Below are 23277 nucleotides of genomic sequence, written 5' to 3' on the forward strand. Positions count from 1 at the left end.
AATCTTGATTAGTATAAAATTGCTTTTGAGTTTTTTGTTTTACATCTACTTTTTGGTTAGGAAATGCAGATTGTTGAACAACATTCAATTTTTGTCCATAATTACCATGTAAATCTGCTGGAATATTATCAGAACCAGTTTGATAGTTTTCCTGTACATTCACATCACTTTTATATAATCCACCACCAATTTTTTGTTTAGAAATTTTAAAAAGTTCTGGAGTATAATGTAATGGTTCCATGGCACTAGATTTGTAATTAGGAAATCCTGAATAATTAGAAATATCTGTTTGTTCCAATTGATTAACTTTAGTAACTTCTTTAAGATTTACTTTTTTAGATTCCTTATGATTTAATTGGAAATCATTAGTTTTAAAATTAGGAAACTTCATTGAATCTAAATATTTAATTTGTTGTTTATTCTTTGGTTTCGTATTAAGCTTTATGTTTTCTTGTCGATTATTCTGTAATTTGGAAATGTACGACTGGTAATTTTGAAGATATTGATTAATTTCTTCCTTTTTAAAATTATCCTTGTCATTACCATGAGCATTCTCAGTGGAATTAACCAAATTAATTGGAGTTTGTTTAGAAAAGGCTTCACCATTAAAATCAGGATTATATGATTCACTTGAAGATCCATGAGATTGATGCTTATACTCAGAAGATTTAGTTGATAGCTTATTTTGGGTATTAATTCGTTGACTTTCTTTTAATTCAGTAGAAACTATCAATGGTTCAGATTGCTTAACCACAGCTTGATAACCATGTTCTTTATCAACTGTATAACTCACAGTTCGAATTGATCCATCTGGATCAACCACTGAATATTCTCCTTTAACACTATCTCCATTTCTTTCTTCATTATGCATTTTATAATCACCAGTCTTAAAGTCTTCTACTCCATAAGAAAAAGTGTATTTAGCAGGTGCAAAATAATCAACAAGTTTGTCATCTTTCTTATGAGTTTCAGACTTAATTACTGTCGTGATAATGAACAATACCAATAACTGAAATAAAATACATTAATATAATAATTTACACTACAAATTATTGATTACCTTTAAAATCATCTTTGTTTTTATATTTTTAATCGATGTTTGCGTTGCAAGAATTAACGTTGAACTGACTTTGTTCTATGGATTTTTGGCTTTTATACTAACAAAATGAATTTACTCAACTGAAACGTTAAAAAAAATAATGTAGTAACAAAAAATTGCAAACTAATTGGGTTCGCTTTTTTTGTAGAAAGGTGCTTTCATTCAATTGTTTCAAATTTATATAATTTGCAGTTCGGGATGCATTGAAAGGTAAATTTCCTGTTAATAATGACAGAATATGAATAATTTTAAGTGAAACATATAACTACGGTGAATAGCCTATTGTAAATGTATTTTTTTATGTATAGTAATAAACAAGTAAAAAAAAAACAAATTCATATAATTATATGAAAGAAAAAATAATTATAATTGTTATTGGTCCATTTAGCACTAAAGTTATTAATTTATATTGTAAGTAATTAAATTTCTATAAAATATCATAAATTAAGTAAAAATATTCCTCGATTTGTTTAAATATTTAAAAAACAAAGTATTATTTAAATGTGTTCCCCGTTATTCTGGAACTAGTACTAAAGTTTGTATTTTTATTATCATTGTTATCCGAAACTTTTTGTATAAACAAATTAGATAATAATTAAAAAATATATAAGAACAGTCATATAAAAAAATAAAAATCGAAACAAAATCATCATAACAAAATTATAAAGATAAGGTCGACTGTTAAAAATATTATTATATAATAATAATATGAAGTTTGTAATTCGAGAAAAAAAAACATACAAAATTGAATAACAAATTAATATAACTACTATTTATTATTGATTTTTTTATTAAAGATTTTTTTTTTTAAATTAAAAATTCATAAAAATCTATTCTATACAAATTTAAAAAATCAAGCAAGTTTAATTATACATTATTAAAATTACAATAATAAAATTAGGATCTAGACAGCCTCCACGTGACATTAATTATGATGTTTTTACAATATTATCTAATATAAAGTCTTCGTATTCTCAACATTTTCAATCGTAATTAAAAAATAAGTCAAAATCACCATTGCTTATTTCTTCTACTTTAGCCTTTTTTTATTTATATACAATTTTTACACTATTTTTATATATTTTTATTATTAATTTCCTTATTTTTATGCCCGTCAGCTTCGGTTCTTTCGGTACGCTCCTTGGAACCGGTATTTTGAGCGGGCTTGTTGGCTTACCATGTTCTATGTCTTCGTTCCGCGACTAACATATCATTTATGTTTTGAACTTCTTCATGTCGTTTTCTCCGGAACCATGTTGTATTATGATCGTGTGTGTCGCAGCCCAAAGACAGGCATATCCGGGTCTTAATATGTTTTTCTACTATTTTGTGTATCAGAATGTTTGTCTGTGTCTCTATCAGTGTCCCTACATCCGGTATCTGCGTGTCACGGCTATTTGAAAACATATTTTTTTTAGCTTTGCTTGTTGTCTTGTTAATGCTTTTAAGTTTTCTTTTGTTGTATTTCCCCACATCCTCGAGGTAAACATACTATGGTACACTGCCATTTTACACTTGTTCGAGAGAAATTTTTTTTCACACATCCAATTGTTGTAGCATTTTTTTTTTGTAAGCCTATGTGGTCGTCCCAACCCAGTTTGTTGTTCAATAGTATTCCCAAGTATCTCTCTTGTTATACTTTTTTATGCTTATATTGTTTATAGTGATGTTTAGATCGATCTTTTTAGCATTTTTTTGTTGTAGAATCATGTAGTGTGTTTTAGTTTCGTTTATTGTTAATAGATTGTCATCGTACCATGTCTGTAGTTTAATAATGTTGTTGTTGATGCTATTCTGCAACGCCGTTTCCTTCCTGTGTCCGTACAGAATACATGTGTCGTCCGCATACATGTATATGCTTCCCTCTAACAGTTAGAGGGAAGCATACATACATACGACATTGAGTTAGAGTCTAACTCAATGTCGGCTATGTCGTTTATATAAATATTATATAGCGTCTTGATAACTTAGATATAACAATATTTGTAATTAGATCAATGTGTTGTAGGTGAACTTACAATGCAGGAAGAATAGATTGAATATAAAATATAATTTAGAAAATGTTTATTAAAATAACAAAACAAATAATAGAAAATACATAACATATAACAATTAAAAGAGACTCATATATTTAGTGCTTATTAGCTTGTTGAAATTGGAATGTTGGTAAATATTAGGTTGAGAATTTTGTTGAGAATATTCATATAAGTTAAATGGTCGATGAATTCCACTTTGGATTTGATATTGAGACTTGTAAGATTTATCCAAAGTTACTTTAGATAAATTATTTTTTAACATCCTTTGGATTTTCAACATTTTGAGGTTTTCCAAGATATTCATAATAATCTACAGCGGAATCATTAAAATCCTAAAATGTTTTATTTTCTGTTTGCATATTTTCTTTGGATTTGGTCTCCTCGAGAAGTGGGATAAAATATTGGTTCTCATTTGACAATAATTGATTGTTTTCATACACTTGATAATATTTATCATCTCCTTGTTGTTGTTGATTGTAAGATAACTTTTGTTTGTTGTCTTTCCTAATTGAATCAGAATTCTGTGATTTTTGTACAAAATATTTATTAGTCATCATTTGTGGTTTCTTCATTTCCGTTGGTTGACGATTGTCTATTTGGATTCGATATAGTTTATGTAGAGGTTCATAATAAGTTTCCACAATTTCAGAATTTGTTAACTGCTTTTCAGATTCTTTCTTTTTCAATTCAATTATTTGTTTTTCAGATTGGATAGTTTCAATTCCGGTTTGTTTTGGAAGATTTGCATTAAAATGTGCTTTCGCTTGTAAATAATCTTGAAATTGTTGAAATTTCTCAGCTTCAGCTGTGTAAAAATTTTGTGCATAAAACGATGGTTTCTCGACTTTTAGCATTAACTTCAATTTTGGTTCTTGATAGTTTTCAGCTTCATGATAATATTTAACATTACCTAGTTGTGTAATAGCTTTCTTTTTTTTGAATTGATTCTTGTGTCTGTTGTTGATAATATAATGGAAGTTTTCCTTGTTGATCAATTGAAGTTTGATACAGACCATTATGTTTAATATTGTCAGTTACCTTAAAATTTTCTTGAAATTCTCCATTTTTAACTCTTTGATATGAAGAAGTTGGTTTATATTTTTCAGCATCGATATTGTAAATATGTGGTGCATAAATTGGAGATTGATTATGTTCAATTACTTGATTATATTTAACCTTCTCTTGTGTATTTTCCAAAGACTTATATCCATTGATAATAGTTTGATAGGAAATAGCAGGTTTTTGCACTTCTTCCATTAAATTTACATTCCGTTGTTGTTTTTGAGAATTATACTCCTTATTTAAAGTTTCATATTCTTGATTACGATCAGTATCATAATCTGTCTTTGGTTTATCCTGAGATTTTCCGTATACATTACTTTGATATGGATAGGCCAGTACATTTTCTTGACTTTTACTATTGTCGATTTTTTGTAAATAAAACGGTTGTACTTCTTGTACAACTTTAAATTCATCTCCTTGATTTAGTGCTGATACTTGATTGTATTTAACCTTTTCTTGTGTAACAACAGGTTTTTTAAATATAAGCTGCTGTTGCTGAGAAAAATATAATTGAGGCTTCTCTTGCTTATTAATTAAAGATTTATACTGATGGTTGTGTTCAGTATCCTGAGTTACCTTAGAAAGTTGATGAGATTTCCCATTTAAAACACTTTGGTACGAATAGGCCGGTTTCTGTTCTTCTACTTTCTTAGAAATATTTTGATTTTTCATCTCTTGTGGTTGTTGAAATAATTTTAGATTATCTTGTTTAGTAGTTTCATCATAACCATATTTAGGATTGAACAACTGAGGTTCATTTTGCTTTAAATCAGCAGCATTTTGATAGAAACCTGAAGGTTTTTGAACTGCATTCTGCTTAAAGTTGAATTCATAATTAGTCTGAAAATCTACAGGAAAATAAGTTGATTGAGTATTTGGCTTTTCCATACGCTGTGGTGCATAATATTCAGTTACACTTGGATTGTAATCTTGGTTTACCAATTTGAAATCAGAGTTAAATTGTTGAGCAACATTTTTCACTTTTCCATCTTGAGATTTTACAGCATTTACTTTTGGAAATTCTTTATGAACAAATTGAAAAATTGGTTCTTCCATTTGCGGATATTGTTTAAATACTTCAGTTTGTTCATTATTTACATTTTTCGTATTTCCAGTTGTAAAATATTTTGTTTTTAGTGTTTCACTTGCACTCTTGATGTCCTCTTGTTGATTTGTCTGAAACTGTGGAATATGTTTGTTGTATGAATAAATATTCTTCATAATTTCTTGCTTTTGCATTTCATCCTTCTTATCATATTTTTCAGTAAATCTATTCAAGTACTTATCAATAATTAAAGAAGGAGTGTATTTAAATAATGCCTTCTGCTTAGAATCATTTGCTTTTGATTGTGTGGATCCATCATGATAATAATTGTACTGAGAAGTTGCAGATAATTCTTCGTTCTGCTTATGCTCAGCAACAGCTTCTTGATTTTCTTTCAATGTATGAGAAGCTTCAATGGGTTCAGATTGTTTGACAACAGCTTGAAATCCATGATCCTTATCAGCTGTATAAGTTACAGTACGAATTGAGCCGTTCGGATCAGCCACTCTGTATTCACCCTTAACACCATCTCCATTTCTTTCTTCTTTGTGCGTTTTATAATCTCCAGTCTTAAAGTCTTCTACTCCATAAGAAAAAGTGTATTTAGGATGAGCATAATAATCCACATGTTTATCAGCTTCTTCATAAGATTCAGACTTAATTACTGTAGCGATTATTAACAACCCAAGTAACTAAAATTTTATAAAATAAATATATATTAAATATTATATAATTTGTATATTACCTTTAGATACATTTTTGGTATGTTTCTTTCGATTGTTGCTTTTAGGAAGTTAGCTTTGTACTGACTACTGTGCTACGATATTTGATTTATATAGTAGCAAATGAATTCGATTAACTGAACCGTAAATTGGAATATTTTAAGAAAAAAAATAATTCTAGCAAAATAATTGTATTTTTTTGGAAAGGTACTTTCATTGAATTTTTAGAGACTAATTAAATTATAATTATATTCGCTAGTGACTTGGTTATTTAACGGTATTTTTTGAATAACTCAATTATTTTAATTGTACTTATAATTCACAAATACACTTTTTTATAAGAATTCTGTATAATTTACACAGTAAAATAACATAAATATATTTGCACATAACTAATACCAACATGCTTAATCATACTTATTTAACGATTTACGATATTTTATCTTTCATTGTATTGTAAGAAATAATAATGAAAACCAAATACAGTAAGTCCTCGACTTACGCGATTTCGACTTACGTGATTTTTTGACTTGCGCAATTTTAGTTTAGTTTCCACAAGGCATCATGGCATGGTAATGTGGTGACAATACATATCCCAACATGTAAAATCTTTGCCGGGGTTTAAGGTCTCTAAAGATAGGCAAACACTTTTACTTGGTGGAAATTTTGCTGGAGATTCGGAACCAATTAAACGCGTAAATCATGCACTTACTGTATTCATTTATATAAGAGCTTTTTAATGGCATTCATATACTTGAAAATATTATATGAAATGTCGCTTTTCAAAATAAATATAAGAACGAATTAATGCATAATATGTATTACTTTAAAATAATTTACTATTAACAAGAGAAAAGACAACATTATAATTTTACATAATTTTCAGGGCGACTAATATCCGAATGGATAAGTCGCCCTATCCACGATTTCGTGGGTGCCGGTACGAATCCTGGTCAAACCAGACCCTTTGTGAGCCCTCTCGGTGCTTGCAACAATAGGGCCATCGTTCATCACAGATTGACAGTCAAATAAATGAGGTTCAGCATATGGACCTTTTCAGTCAGGTGGATGGACAATGACAGTGTTAAGGATAGCAGCAGATTCACAGTAAAAGGAAATAGTGGAATCGCAGAGCAGCAATATACTACTGAAGTTAACCTACAAGATGACAGCCAACCAACAAATTAATGGTAACTATCCACCGGGAAAGATTATCCATTTAATGTCAACCGCGATCTTAAATTTACTCAATTGTCGTGTCCCAGGGATGGAATTCTAGACACAGTGGAATATTTTCTGGTGTTGTCCAATTGGTTTATTATAGTTTATTATAATAATTGGTACTATTGGGGTCCTTTCCAATACAATGTAGATACTTTGATAGGTTGACTAAGACTGATTCTAAATACTTATTCTACAAAGTTAATTCTTATTATTTCGGTTTGGGAGTTGTGATCGGGACTAGGGTTTGTATATATTGATAATTAAGCGTTCCCACGGGATTCGGCCTCGGTGGTTTTGTTTATTATAAGACCGGGACAAAATCCTATGCATTTGTTTATATGGAAAAGATGAGTGATTACGATTGTACGTGTAACGATCATTATGTGTTTATAATAAGAACTTGAATTCGGAGTAAAGGTATAGGAGTATCTTTGCTCATATTAAAATGTACCAAACCGAGATCACGGTGGAAGTTCTATTATGCTGATGTATATGTTTATATAATAATGCGACTAAGAGACGTCGTGGATGTCTCTAGTTCGTTAATACACTATATTAACAATAACAATTATAATAATAATGGTTGGACACCACCGACAGACATTGGCAAAAATCACTTTCGCCTTCTCACAAATGATGTTCTCGCCTTGCAATTATTTTCCGTTCATTAACTTTTCAATATTGTCGAGAAAACGTGACCGTTGCGTAGATATTCGTGTAACTTCCTTTGCAGCATCTATCTCAATAATATTGTACATGTTCTTGAGGGTAGTACAAATCGTTAATGTACTAGATTAGCTACGCTTAATCCTTGTGCTCGTTTTTTAATTATTTTATGACACTGTGTGATCATGAACGACACTAAGATGCAACTAAGTGACTACTAACTCCAGGAACTATTTTCCCATTCACATACGATGAATAAGGTTTACGCCTGACTCCATTTATTTATATTATTTGCATTTTTCCGGAGTGTTTGTGGAGGTATCTTTATTCTTTTTATATTTGTTTATATAAGAAAGCTTATATACATTTTTGTTTTGCTTTTACAGCAAACATAAATTATATTTACAAACTACAGTCAGCTATAAATAAAGATGATAAAAAAATTAAGATGGTTAATATATTCAAATATATTCAAAAATACACACAATACGTGTACAAGTATTGAAAATAATGTAGCGGGCGTACAATCCGGGACTTCTCTTTTCCTCGTCACTCATTAAGCGAAACGTCGCCCGTTAAGCGGGTCATTTTTCTCACAATAAATTTTGCTCGTTAAAAATCGAGACCAAGTTATACTTTTTTCTTCTTTTGCATGGAACGCATTATCGTAATTTACATGGGTTTATGTGGGAAAAACTGTTTCACTATACGAGTAAAAATCCGGACATTTTGGAACGGATTAAACTCCTTAAGCGATTAAAAAACTATTTACTTAATTATATCAGAAGAAAGTTTGATCGATATAGATAATAATATATTTTTTTATATTATTTATTACAGGATTTTAATAATAATTATAAAAATATGTTTAATAAATTTATTTTAAATCAATTTAATAGTAACTAACAAGAAATAAAACATAATACAAAATTAACAAATTAAATAGTTAACATTTCAATTTTTCAATATTTCTCACTTAATTGGAATGGGAATGTTGGGTAACCTTGACTTTGCGAAAATGATTTTAATCCAATATCCAAGAAATTTGGTTGAGCTCCAGGAACTGTGTACATTTGTAAATCAATTGGTTGATGATTTTCATTTTGCATTTGATATAGTTGATTATAATAATCTTTAGCAAAATCTGAGTTCAAAACTTGTTTTTGAGTTTCTTTCTTTGATGCCGATGGAATTTGAAATTGGTTTTGAAGATTACCGTAATATTGCGCAATGGAAGATTGATCCAACTTCGGATTTTCTGTTTTGATATCTTCTTGAGCTTCAATATTGTAAATATGTGGAGCATACAATGGTTGCACCTGAGCTTGCTTCACAACTTTAGTTTCAAATCCGTTATTTTTTTCAGCTTGTTGATAATATTTCAGTGTTTTTTGTTTATTATCTAACTGTGACTTTGGTCCATTAGTTACAGATTGGTATGAAAAAGCAGGATTTTGTTCTCTTGAAACTTTTTCTGGCTTTTGTTGAGAGTAATATAATTGCTGTTTTCCAGTTTTGTATGAAACAACAGGTTCTTCTTTCTTTGAATCGGTTGTAGGTTGTTGATGTTGAGTGTAATACAATTGTTGTTGCCCTTGTTGTTTATTATTTGAATATTCAATATTCTTAGTTACTTTGGAATTTTCCTGAGATTTTCTATTTACTACACTTTCATATGGAGAAGTTAATTCGTATTTTTGATGGTCAGTATTGTAAATATGCGGTGTATAAACTTGTTGCTTCTCTGCTTCTTGACTGAATGAAAATGCGGGTCCTTGATTTACTTGATAGTATTTAGCATTGTCTTGTTTATTACCTAAACGAGACTTCTGTCCATTAATTACTGTTTGGTATGAGATAGCAGGCTTCTGTTCTTCCTTCTTGGAAACACTTTTAGGTTGCTGTTGTTGAGTAGAATATAAATGTGGTTTGCTTTGTTTTTCAGTTTTGGTATCTTGAGTTACCTTGGACTTTACTTGACTTTTACCATTAACCACACTTTGATATGAATACTCTGGTTTATGTTCTTCTAATTTCTTGAAAACGTCTTGATTTTTGATCTTACCATTTTGTGGCTGTTGAAACAATTGTAGATAATCATCTTTAGTAGCTTCATTATAACCATAGTTAGGATAGTATAACTGAGGTACACTTTGCTTTAACTCAGCAGCATTTTGTTGGGAACCTGATGGTTTTTTAATAACATTCTGCTTCAAATTGTATCCATAATTATTTTGAAAGTCTACTGGAAAATAAGACGACTGCGTTTTTGGTTTTGATTCATAATATAATTGTTCAGTTGGATTATAATTCTCATATTCCATTTTCAAAGCTGGATATTCAAAGTTAAATTGCTGAGCAACATTTTTTACTTTCTTATCTTCTGATTTTGCAGCATTTAATTTTGGAACAAATTGAAAAGCCGATTCTTTAATCTTTGGATATTCAATTGCTTCAATTTGTTTTACGTTAGTCTTATCGATTCCAGTAGCAAAATAATGTGTTTTTGGTGTTTCAATTTCATGGTTTTTGTCGTCTTGTTGATTATACTTAATCTGAGATGTACGTTTGTTGCTGGGATAAATACTAATGTCTTGATTTTGCATTTTATTCTTCTTATCAGAATCATCAGCAAATCTATGCAAGTACTTATCACTATTTAAAGATGGAGTGTATTTAGATAATATTTGCTGCTTGGAATCATCTGGTTTTGATTGTCTGGATAAACCATCATGATAATAATTATAGTGAGAAGATGCAGAGAATTCTTCATTCTGCTTATGCTCAGCAAAAGCTTCTTGATTTTCATTCAATATATGAGAAGCTTCAATAGGTTCAGATTGTTTAACAACAGCTTGAAACCCATGTTCTTTATCAGCTGTATAAGTTACAGTGCGAATTGATCCATTAGGATCAGCCACTCTATATTCTCCTTTCACAACATCTCCATTTCTCTCTTCTTTATGCATTTTATAATCTCCAGTCTTAAAGTCTTCAACTCCATAAGAAAAAGTGTATTTTGGATGAGAATAATAATCCACATATTGTTCACCTTCCTCATAAGCTTCAGACTTAATTATTGTAGCAATTACTAACAATCCAATTAACTGAAATAATACAAATAATTATATATAATTAAGTTTAAATTATATTATATTACCTTCAGAAACATCATTTTAATCTTGTTTCTTTCGATGGGTGTTTGAATACAATAACTTTTGAACTGACTACTGTGGCTACAATTTTGGTTTATATAGTAGCGAAAATTAAATAAATTAACCAGACCGTAAAACAATGAATATTTTAATTTGGGAATCAAAAAGTGCAAAGCAATTTGATTAGCTGTTATTTTTGGAAAGTCACTTTCTTTGAATCTCTTAGAATATCATTAAATTATAAATTTATTCTAATAAACATGTCGTGTTTTAATTATAAGTAATGTTTCCTTTGAAAAATGTAACTAAATCAATTTTTCTTATTAGATTTGTAAATAGAAATTTTAATTTGTAAGCATTTATTATTATTGATTTACTAATTGAATATTTGAATAAATCATTTGTTGCATAAAAATTAGAGCATTTATAATATTTTTTCAATATTTTTAAATACTTCATCGATACTTTCAGGTTGAAATAACATTGTAATTCAAACATTTTTTTGTTTTTTTTTTAGCTAAGAAAATTTCATATTTTGTGAAATAATATTTTAATTGCAATGCCAATCTATGCATTTTTCTCTTGATCTTTCTTTGAATAGGATTTCATAAATTTGTTTGAAGATCATATACATCAGTAAAGATATTCAGTAATAATAACTTCAATCTGTTGTTATATCAATTATACTTAGTTTACAGATCTTACGGTATTAGAAAATATAATTATTACGTTCTAAATTCGTAAAACGAGAACCAACTGTATATTGTTATAGGTAACCAATAGGCAACCAAAGTAACAAGAATGTAAGCACGTGTTTCATAAAACGTCATGATTTGACGTTTACATAACCTTTGCACCCAAAACCGTAATGATTATAACCCAATTTGAATTAACTTAATGTAGTGCGAAATGATGCAAGGTGCAGCGAATCGCAGGTTAAACGTTTTACTACGTTGCCTGCAAAATCCCAACAAGGAAAACCTCTGGCAGAATGTTAGAACTTACGTTTCCAGTGACACCGTTTCAATCGGTGGAATAACGAAGGACGTGAAGAAAGTGAAATTGCCACAGTATGTACCAAGGAAGTATTGTGAGTTGAACTAAATCCGCCTTTAAACAGCCTACTTTACTCTATAAATGTGTATTTAGATGATGACAATGCTGGACAGAGCACTCTGCATCACCTGAGATGGATGATGCAGAAGGACATATTGGGTCAGGATGTTTTCTTATTGGGACCTCCAGGACCAAGGAGGAGGAATTTAGCTATGCAATATTTGGAATTGACAAATAGGGAGCATGAGTATGTTGCCTTGAGCAGAGACACCACAGAGTCTGATTTGAAGCAGAGAAGGGAAATCATGCAAGGGACAGCTTCTTATTTTGATCAAGTAATTTAATTAATATATGAAGTTTTCAAATTTCTTATATTATTATTTTTATATTTCAGAGTGCTGTGAGGGCTGCAACTGAAGGTAGAGTTTTAATCTTGGAAGGCATTGAAAAGGCTGAGAGAAATGTGTTGCCTGTCTTAAATAATCTCCTTGAAAACAGGGAAATGCATTTGGAAGATGGAAGACTATTAATACCTGCTGAGAGATATGATAAATTGCTTGAAGTATGTTTTATATGTTGTATGTGGATGAAGATGATAAATTGGGTTTATTCCAGAAATTCAGCAAAGATGATTTGGAAAAATGGAAATTGGTCAGAGTTGATGAAGGTTTCAGAGTTATTGCATTAGGTTTACCAGTACCAAGGTAATTATACTTATTTTATTTTTACTAATTAATAATATAAAAATTTAAAAGATGAATATATTTAAAAGATGACAAATAATACCAGATAAATTACATAATTAATATATAATTACGTAACAAAATAATTTATCTAGGATAAGAACTACAAGGTCTTTCAACTGCTAATTTGTGTAAATGCAAATCATGTATGTTCTACTAGTGACCTCTATGTTTATCTTTATGATTTCATTCGGATTCGTTTATTGCTTAAAAAACCATACTTCATACTTACCAAGTACTTGTATTATAAATATACTACAAACAATTGTTTCTAGTTCAATTTATTGTTAATAAATATAGCAAAATAATTCAGATATATAAAAACAAAAGATGAGAATCAAAAAAAATATAAGTTATATACCATAAAACAATTATATTATATAAATAAATATATCTTATCTATTAAATTTATTATTTAAAAATATTTGATGAACATAGATTTTATTTAAATCATGTTAATTCTGTAATTTTTGTTTTTTTTTCTCTCTAGATATCGTGGAAATCCTCTAGATCCACCTCTCAGATCCAGATTCCAGGCGAGGGATGTAAACATCAATAATTACCAGGTAAGTCAATTAATATTTATTTCTCTGAATAAATTATTAATTCTATAAATTATCCATTTATTTCACGCATAATATTCATTTCAGTTAATATTTATTCGTATAACCATTTATGCACTTATGTAAATATTACTATGAAGATCTCTTATCTATTGGTATTTACGTCCAGATGTTTGTACCAAGATATTTGAAAGTCAACATTCAGATCGTAAATGCGATTAACGAATTAACCTTCGTTACAAGCAATAATACAATGCACGTGAATATAGACCATAATTATAATAATTATTCTATACAAAAAAGCTTGAAATGACAACAAAAGGTGTAATTAAGCAAGTTTATTTTCAGTTTTTAAAAAGTTTAGGATAATTTTATATTTGTTTTTTGGATCTATATTTTTTAATAAATTGAAATAAGTTATATTTGATATTTATCTATTAGGTTTATATTAATGTTTATGCAAAGATTTATATTCAAACAATCTTATTATTGATGCTTGGAAACTATTTGTATAATTGCAATAGCTAAAGTAATTAAATTGCAAATATAGCTTGTAAATTGGAATATTCGAAATTCCAATAAATTAATATTATTTTCTTATATTTATGGATCGAATGATACGATATTAGAATCTCATATATTACTGCTTAGAGTACTTAAAATACTTTCTCCGTCGTATTCCGTGCGTTTCGACGGAATGTTTGGTATGAAAATGTGTAATTGTCTTTTATCGTGCGCGAATCCATTAAATCTTTCGACGTTTTGCTGTTCCTCTGGCTCAGAATAAATTTCTTCCTCCGCGGCGCTATTAATTTGCACGTCGCAAACTTCTTCGCGAACTTCGATCGGCGCCACGGCCGTCCGACTTCTCTCCTTCACCTCCGGTTTAACCGTCGTAGATTGGTGATAGTATAACTGACCATTCTGAGCTGCCAAATCCAACCAAACCATAACCCGCTCACTCAAACCATTCGTTTTCTCTGGAACGATTTCCACTTCTTTTTGTTTCTGATAGCGCACACCAAAGGCTGCGATTTTTGGTTTGAACATGATTTCTTTGTTAAAATCCTTGAACTTCATTGTTTCTCCAGGGATGACATCAATGGTATACGTACGTTTCATTTCTCTGTACGGATTCTCGTATTTACGTGGCGTTTTTGAAATGGATTCTTTACGGCCGTTTGGGGATAGAATGGTCACAGGTGATATGTTCAGATTATCGTTTTCGATTTTCTTTGGTCTGGGATTTGATGATTTGTTATTCGTATTCTTGGTGTACCTTCTTTGTATCTTGTTGGTGAATGGCGGTTGATCCTCTTTTTGGAGAAGCGCATGGTGATGACCATTCGACCATACGGTTTTTATGAACAGGGGTTTTTTACTGGTCTCCCAATAAATCATCAACAATAAGATCTTCCTACTCTGTGTCTTTTGATTGGTGATGAATAGTACTTTTCTACTTGCCTTGCAATAAACTATCTAAACTAATTTCTCGATTTGTACTGATTGCAGTTTCCTATGGGTCTTTAAATTTTAAGATTTTGCCACTTTGCGTCTTCTGGACTGGTACTTGTGTGTTGTTTCCTACTGATCTTCAAAACTATGATTTTCTTAAATTAAATCAGTGATTGGTATTAGTTTCTTACTGGTCTTCAAATAATCTATCAACTATAAGATGCTTTCACTCTACTTCTAAATCTTTACTTATAATTGTTAGAAATTTTCTACTGGTTTTCCAATTAACACTAAGATCATTTCACTTTACGTCTTCTTGATTAGTTATATTGCGTATTTGTAGTTTCCTACTGATATTCCAAAAGTGATCAGCAAAATTTCACTCTGTGTCTTCTCAATTTATACTGGTACTTGCAGTTTCCTTTATACTTTCCAACCAATCACTTTCCAATCACTTTCCAACAAATCTCCCAATAAATCATCAAAACTAAGATTATTTTCACTCTGTGACTTGTCGATCTGTACTTGTACTAGTTTGTAGTTAGGAATTTCTTACGCGACACGCGAACTTCTAAGACTGGGGACAGGCACGACCGGTCGGGACATTCGTCCGGAAATGGGAGAGACTCGGCGCTCAAAATCGTACAAATATCTCCCGATTTAGGGGGTGCGCGCAACCCAGCGCCAAAAAACGCGCACATTTAACGAAAACTTTTCGATCACGAAACTGGAATAAATGTAAATTGTACTGACCTTAATGCGATAAGAACTTAGTTTATCCTACGTCTGAGGTGTGCGAAATTCGCGCCCGTCTTCATCCAGCGCACTTTTTGTTTTGAGCTGGAGAAAAAAAATGTTTCAGCGGATTGCTCTGTTTGTGTACGCACCGGGACTAATTGTAGGAGTGTCATGTCGGGGAATAAATTGTCTTCGCTGTCACAGCTAAATTGTGTTAAAAGTTTTCATGACTTCTACTGTAATTTATGTTTCACTTTTTTTTTGTAAGCCGTTCCGAATGATTAATTACTTTTACATTATTTCCAGGCAATTTTCCTTCGTGTAATCATAGCTCACCGGATGCACTTTTTAAATCTTATTTATTCCAACTATAACTCACCGCGTTTTTCTGATTTCAAACAATAATCATCTATTATTGTGATATTATAGTTTTATTATATTTATAAATCAAATCATTCATAATAATTAAGTATTTCTTTATATTAATGTTTATGAATAACAATATAACATTACATTTAGTCGTGAATTTTCATCAAAACTAAAATTACGAGCACTACTATGAAAATGTAATCTATATTTTTTAATGACTTCATCAACGTAATTCATCGGTACTTTAATCTGTAGCTATTATACAGTGTAATATTACGTGCTAAAAAGTAATTAAAACCAATAAAATACACTATTTTTGATGCTATATAACATAATTCAATACTCACTGGACTGTGGGGACTCTAAAATTATATAAGCCAAACTGAAATCACCTGTATGTCAATAGACAGAAAAAACCCCATCTAAAAGTGTTATTATTACTACGATTTATTTTATACAATAATACTTTTTTTTACAAAATTACTAGTCTTAATATCGTAAATGTCTTTAAAAATATAAAGTTATGAACTTTGTAATCAATTTTTTGTTCATATTGAAACTTCCTCACAAAATAGGTACAATTTGCTATTTGGGCGGAAGAAGAAATCCGAAGAATAAGTTATTTTGGTTTTTGTGTTTTGAATGTACAGACAGTGGCTGGCTTATTGGCGCGTAATGCGGAAGCCAAATGAAGAAGGGGGAAAGAAGAAGAAGAAGTAGGTACAATTATTTATAATATAATTACAATTTAATATAATAAGGTAAATACTAATAGTGAAATAACTAATAGTGAAATAGTAAATTATTTACTATGTGCCGAAAATTTTGCATTTACTAAATATTTATATATATCTTATCAAAATAATAATTGGCTAACAAAAATTTTAAAATAATAATTAAATATAAATCTTGATACATAATATTTTTGTAAAGTGATAAGTATTATATAATATATATTATAATCATTTTACATATTAATTCAGTAAAAGATTATAATTCAAAAAATCTTCAAAATGTTCATATCAATTATTTAAATAAAATACTTTTATTTATTTATTTAACATGTTGTTATAATATTTAAGATCGAATGTAAAAATATTTTGCATTTCTTTTAATAAAATTGTATTCTTTAGTATACTAACTTAAATAACTATTTAAAAACCAGAGTAATCGCATTTATTACTTTTGTAACTGGATTTTCTATTAAAAGTTTACCTCTTATCTAACTTATATATATATATAAAACGTGTATCTAATTCTGGTGTTTTCCATTATACGTTTTTCGAGCCAATTTTCTATTGCACGGACTATCGCAATATCAATTAAATGTATACGAAACTTTCGAGTCGAGTGATTCAATCGACGTGGCAATTTTAAAAGTTAAATTGAATATCGTTATCGCCCCGATCTGGCGCGGCTAGGGCTCGGAAAACAATGGTAACACAATATTTAACGGGCTCCGGGCATGCAACAAAGGCCCTCCGCAAAACAACGTTCTCCATCAGCAGAAAACACAATTACCAACTTTCGTTAGAGCTTCCCGATGTGGGGAAAGAATCGAAAAACGCGGATGCGGCTCGGCTCCCCCGATGCGTAACTATTGGATATGTCATAAAGTTGTTTTTTACGTAATCGACAAAACTTCCGGCGTTGCAAAGACTTGTTGAAGACCATTGTGCGACGATGTCATTCCTGAAACTAATTTATTACGTGCTAACCAAAAATAAAAGCATTTGCGGCTTTTGTACTACGATCAAATGGAGGATGATGATGCATATAAGCATTTCAGGCGATGTTTCTATTTGTCGTAATAACACGGAATTGATGTAATTAGGAAATTCGACTCTATCAATTTAATTGCAATCAAATTGAGAAATATGTATTATTGAAAACATTTATTATAACCTTACATAATTAGAATAATTTATGTTAAATGCAATTAACAAAAATAAAATTTTATATTATTTTATCTTTTATTATTAAGGAATGGTTACAAGAACTGAAAACCATAGCTCCTGGAGCTTCCGTTGCGAAATTGGAACAACTTCTTTCAGCCGCATTTGGTTTAATTAGCAAAGAAAGCTCTGCTTTGGGTTTACCAGACTTTCCAATCGATAATCTACCATTTGCAGCTAAGTTATTGGTAAGTTATTGTAATATTTTCAAGTTTTATGCTTCCTAACTTACATTTATTTCAGGAAAAAAATCCGCGAGTTTCAGTTTACGACATTCTCTATCGCATGTACCCTTACAAAATATTCTTAAAAGACGGATTTAATTCTATTGAGAGTCTCTTGGCTAGTTTCCAAGTTATTCCGGATAGTGAGCAAAGACTTCCAGCTAATAACCTTCCACCTGGTAAAGTGAATTATGTTGATGGCGATTATCAGAATCGTTTGATTGGAGATATGCTGGAAAGCAATTCTGTGGCAGATTTTTGTATTATCGGGCCAAGAGGTTGCGGAAAGAGTATCCTCGTTGATAAAATGGCTGACATCCTTGGAAAACAAGTGGAGTCTATTGTTTTATACCAAGACATGACCTCTAGGGAGTTGATCCAACAGAGGACTACCTTAGAAAACGGAGACACGGTTTGGAAATTTTCTCCATTAATCAACGCTGCTTTAGAAGGAAAAATCGCTGTTTTGGATGGTTTACACCGAATTCATCCTAGTACGCTTTCCGTTCTCCATAGGTAAATAACTACTAATTAAATTTTGGTGTATTAATTAATTGATTTTAGATTAGTGCACGATAGGGAAATTCAATTGCACGATGGTAAAAGGATGGTTAATAATGAACGTTATGAGATGTTAATGAAGGAGTTTAATCTTACGGAGCAAGAAATGGTTAACAGTGGTGTATTGAAGATTCATCCCGATTTCAGGATTGTTGCTATTGCTGAGCCACCTACTTTAACTTCAGGTGCAAACTGGCTTTCACCTGAAGTACTTAGTTTATTTATATTCCATGAAGCTAGGACTCTCAGTAAGCAAGAGGAAATGAAAATCATTACTTCTCAAGTAAGTTTCATTGATTTTAAGTTTATTGATTATTATTTGAACGTATGGTTTTAGTATGGACCAATTTCAAAGCCTTTGCATCAAATTATTAATTTGGCGCACGTATTGCGCGACAGTCCAGATCCGACGTTGAAAAACCTTTCAGGACATTTATCAACTAGGCAACTTTTGAGGATTGCTTCGAGAATGCAGAAGTTCCCAACTGATGATGCTTACGATACTATAGAGAAAACTTTTATGGCCAAGTTCTTACCTAGTTTGGCTCGAGAAGCTCTAGAGAAAACTTTGGATAAGGTCGATATCCTTCCAAACATGTCTACAACAACAAACGAACTAAAATGCGAAGTTGTCAACGACGTCGTCACTATTGGAAAAACATCAATTCCTTTGTACAAAACTGACTCTTTAACGAAAGTTCCCAACATATTGTTCTACGACGTTCCGCAGCATATACACTTGATGGAACGACTTCTTCAAGATTTCCAGTTGGGTCAACATTTATTGTTGGTTGGTAATCAAGGAGTAGGCAAAAACAAAATCGTGGATAGATTCTTGCAACTTCTTAACAGACCTAGAGAATACATCCAGCTGCATCGCGATACAACTGTACAAACTTTAACCATACAACCGACTGTTAAGGACGGGCTTTTGGTTTACGAAGATTCCCCGCTTGTTAAAGCAATCAAATTCGGACACGTTCTTGTCATCGATGAAGCGGATAAAGCACCGACTCATGTAACATGCATATTGAAAACACTTGTTGAAACAGGCGAAATGATCTTAAGCGATGGAAGGCGCATAGTGAAAACTGGACATGACGGTCCAAACTGCATCCCAACACATCCTGATTTCAGGATTATTGTATTAGCAAATCGACCCGGATTCCCGTTCTTAGGTAACGATTTCTTCGGAGCGCTCGGGGATTTGTTCAGTAGCCATGCAGTCGATAATCCATCAGCTTTGTCTGAAGTGGATTTGCTGCAACAGTATGGACCGAACGTACCTCAAGCAACAATTAGGAAATTGGTGGATGTGTTTGGGGAACTTAGGACTATGGCGGATCAAGGTTTAGTTAATTATCCGTATTCCACGAGGGAAGTAGTGAATATCGTCAAACATTTACAGGTATAACATAAAAAAAAACTATTATAATAATGTATGTGATATTATAATTCGTGTAATATGTATTAGCAATTCCCCAAAGCGGATTTGGAAGACGTTCTCTTCAACGTCTTCGATTTCGATCGCTACAGTCCGGAGATGGTCGAAACCGTAGGTCAAGTCTTAACTAGATTCGGCTTTCCGAATTCCAACGTTTTTACCACTGAATACATCAAAGCAAAGCAAGCTAAAGAACACATCCAGGTGACTAAGAGTAGACACAGTGGATTAGATAATAAAGCTCCTAAACACGGTAAAGAAGATCCGAAGAACGAGCCGCACGTAGGTGGAAACACTTGGGCTGGAGGAACCGGAGGAAGAGACACAGCAGGTTTAGGTGGTAAAGGAGGTCCTTATAGATTAGATAAAGGCCACGACGTTCACCAAGTAATAATTAATCTCAACATTAAATCAATGCTCAAACTGTAATTATATTAAAGTTATCAGATGAAGAGAAGGCCGCAGTGCCTGAACACATCCAACGAGCGGCTAGGGAAATGGGCAAGCAAGCATTCGAAGCTAAATTGAAGGAAATTGGAATGAGCGGGTACGACGCGTCGTTATACAACCAATTTTCCAAATCGGTCTCGAAGCAAGTGCAATCATTAAGGGTCGTTTTGAGCACTTTGCAAGCCAAAAATAAGGAGAGACATTGGAATAGGCATCAAACATCCGGAGAATTGGATGATGTTAAATTAATTGATGGTAATATTATATTTACATATACAGAAGAGTTGTATAATTGTTTTATTTTATTTAGGAATATTGGGTGAGAAGACTATTTATAGAAGGAGATCAGAACAAGAACCTGAATTGGGAACACCACAAATAAAACCTAAAATGTTCCGTTTAGTAGTGGATGTATCAGGTAGTATGTACAGATTTAACTCATACGATGGACGATTGGAGAGAGAGTTGGAAGCAGTCGTTTTGGTAATGGAAGCCTTTGAAGGTTTTGAAGACAAAATAACGTACGATATTATCGGACATTCGGGAGAAACCGATCGAATTGAGTTCGTGAAAAAGGGTGAACCTCCAAAGAACAACATGGAACGATTGAACATCGTCAGAGTAAATAACGTTAAATAAATATTCAGTCTCAGATATTAATTATCAAATTTTTAGGTAATGCATGCACATTCTCAATACTGTTGGTCTGGTGATCATACTTTAGAAGCTACAGAGCACGCAGTCAATTCACTTTCTTGCGCCGATAACGATGAATCCATTGTCGTGGTTTTGTCTGACGCAAATTTAGCTCGTTATGGTATATCTCCAGCTAAATTAGGGAAAGCTTTAACCGCACAACCAGATGTTAGTGCATACGCTGTGTTCATTGGGGGCTTGGGTGATCAAGCCGAAAGGTACTTAACGAATAAATTAATGACTATTTAAAAACTATCTTATTTTCAGATTGACGCAATTTCTACCTGCTGGAAGGGCATTTGTTTGTACAGATTTGAGCAAACTGCCGCAAATTCTGAAGCAAATCTTTTCATCCTCTTTAGTCACCCCATCCAGCTGATGTTCGATGTGATTTAGCTAATTTTCAATTTTAGTTCAATTATTATTTGAAAAAGTAAATAAATATTTTTATATATCGTATTCACGACAAAATAATGCAATGTTTTAAAATCGATCTTCAATTCGTATTTTTCTATTTTTTAAACAATATTAATTTATTTCAATATAAACTTTGAAACTGTATTTTCTGTATCTTTACTCCCACCAATCCAAAATGTATTGTATACATACAAATACATGCACGAAGGGCATTTATATTAAAAGGTAATATCAAAAAATAATTTAAACTATACATTTTAAGTCACTTAATTATTAGATTGTTTCAATATTTTTTGTTTATATAGAAAGTTACTACAAATATATTAACTTACTCTCATCATTTTCTATTATTTGTTTATTTGTCAATGTATTTATTTATAAATAAATATACACTTTAACTAAACAAACTTGCTACAATTTCTGTATTTAAAATTATTGCAAGAACCAATAAATTCATGATATCAACCTCTTAAACGTGATCATGTTTTTGTTAAATAATAAGGTCGTAAAGAAATATTGAAATTGGTACAGAGTGACCTCAATCATATTTTGTGATTTTTTCAATGTGTGCTTATAAACAGTATCAAATTAATAGCAAAAGTTTGAAAATAAATTAAAATGAAAATTATTGAGTTGTTTAAATTTATGCTGTAATAAATAGCGTCTTCAAAAATAACGCTCAAAATTGGTTAAAATTCAGATCATCATAAACTTGTTTTTTTTTTAACAAATATTAAGTATGTAATATGGTCGCAGCATCCAATTGATTTAGTGCCAAAAAAATACTTGAATATGTGTTTTTGATCTCATTAGATGTTGGAAATGCGCCAGTCTAATTAGACTGCATCAGCAATAATTTCCAAATGATTTAAATCAGAATAAAAATAATAATCTCTATATAAAAATGCTTATGAAATTTCGTATTTTAACTTCTTGTCCCTTTGAATTACTTAATCAATGAGATGTCGTGTAATTGAAAAAATAATTATCAGATTAAATTCAAATCGAATTTTAGTAATTATTTGTGATAATTACTTAATACCAATTAAAATGTGTAATCATTATCTGGACAATGAAAATTTTCAAAATACAGTAGTATAATTATTTTCATTTGAAAGGAAAGTATTTCAGTAAAAACATATATGAAGAAAATAACAACTTCATTTGGACATTAAATCATATTATTTATATTTAATCATAACTTTCTAGGAAATTGAGAGAAATGATTGTTGACCAGACCGATTTAACTCTTATTACTTTATATACAAAGGTTAAAAAAAATACATTTCGGGACACTGGGACATGTAACCAAGAATAGGGACAAATCCCGAAAACGGGACGTCTGGTCTGCTTAAGTTAACTTAAAGTACCCATTGCTCATTGTACCTTTAACTCAATATGGAATAAGAGGCAATGTATACTTGTCTAGTATTTGACGTGTCAAGTAATTATTGAGACTGTTATAGTATAATAGAATACAAATATTAATATAACAAAACACTCTGAAATGTTTGTGTCATTGATATTATTTATATTAGTTATTGTATATTTTATATTGTATATTGAGAATTTACATTAGAATCAAAATATGCATTTA

At 30.9% G+C, this 23277-nt stretch overlaps 2 protein-coding genes across 2 annotated transcripts; one reads left to right on the top strand and one right to left on the bottom strand.

Annotated features, from left to right (window-relative positions):
- Window positions 1–458: 458 nt before the first annotated feature.
- LOC108564029 lies at window positions 459–11029 on the bottom strand. Its single transcript, XM_017922899.1, has 5 exons — window positions 11015–11029; window positions 9489–10961; window positions 4297–5934; window positions 544–1009; window positions 459–463 (listed from the first exon to the last, which is right to left on the bottom strand). The coding sequence occupies exons 1-5, from the start codon at window positions 11027–11029 to the stop codon at window positions 459–461; spliced, it is 3597 nt and encodes a 1198-aa protein (XP_017778388.1).
- A 794-nt stretch (window positions 11030–11823) lies between these two features.
- Window positions 11824–21814, top strand: LOC108564051 (von Willebrand factor A domain-containing protein 8). Its single transcript, XM_017922951.1, has 14 exons — window positions 11824–12099; window positions 12159–12400; window positions 12460–12627; window positions 12681–12769; window positions 13299–13374; window positions 17918–18076; window positions 18132–18628; window positions 18677–18956; window positions 19011–20081; window positions 20148–20504; window positions 20558–20822; window positions 20878–21188; window positions 21243–21481; window positions 21531–21814. Exons 1-14 carry the CDS (start codon window positions 11919–11921, stop codon window positions 21640–21642), a joined length of 4047 nt encoding a protein of 1348 aa, XP_017778440.1. The 5' UTR covers window positions 11824–11918; the 3' UTR covers window positions 21643–21814.
- The last annotated feature ends 1463 nt before the right edge of the window (window positions 21815–23277 follow it).

This window comes from Nicrophorus vespilloides, unplaced genomic scaffold, assembly GCF_001412225.1.
Source record: "Nicrophorus vespilloides isolate i.1.1-1 unplaced genomic scaffold, Nicve_v1.0, whole genome shotgun sequence".
NCBI classification, from domain to species: domain Eukaryota; kingdom Metazoa; phylum Arthropoda; class Insecta; order Coleoptera; family Silphidae; genus Nicrophorus; species Nicrophorus vespilloides.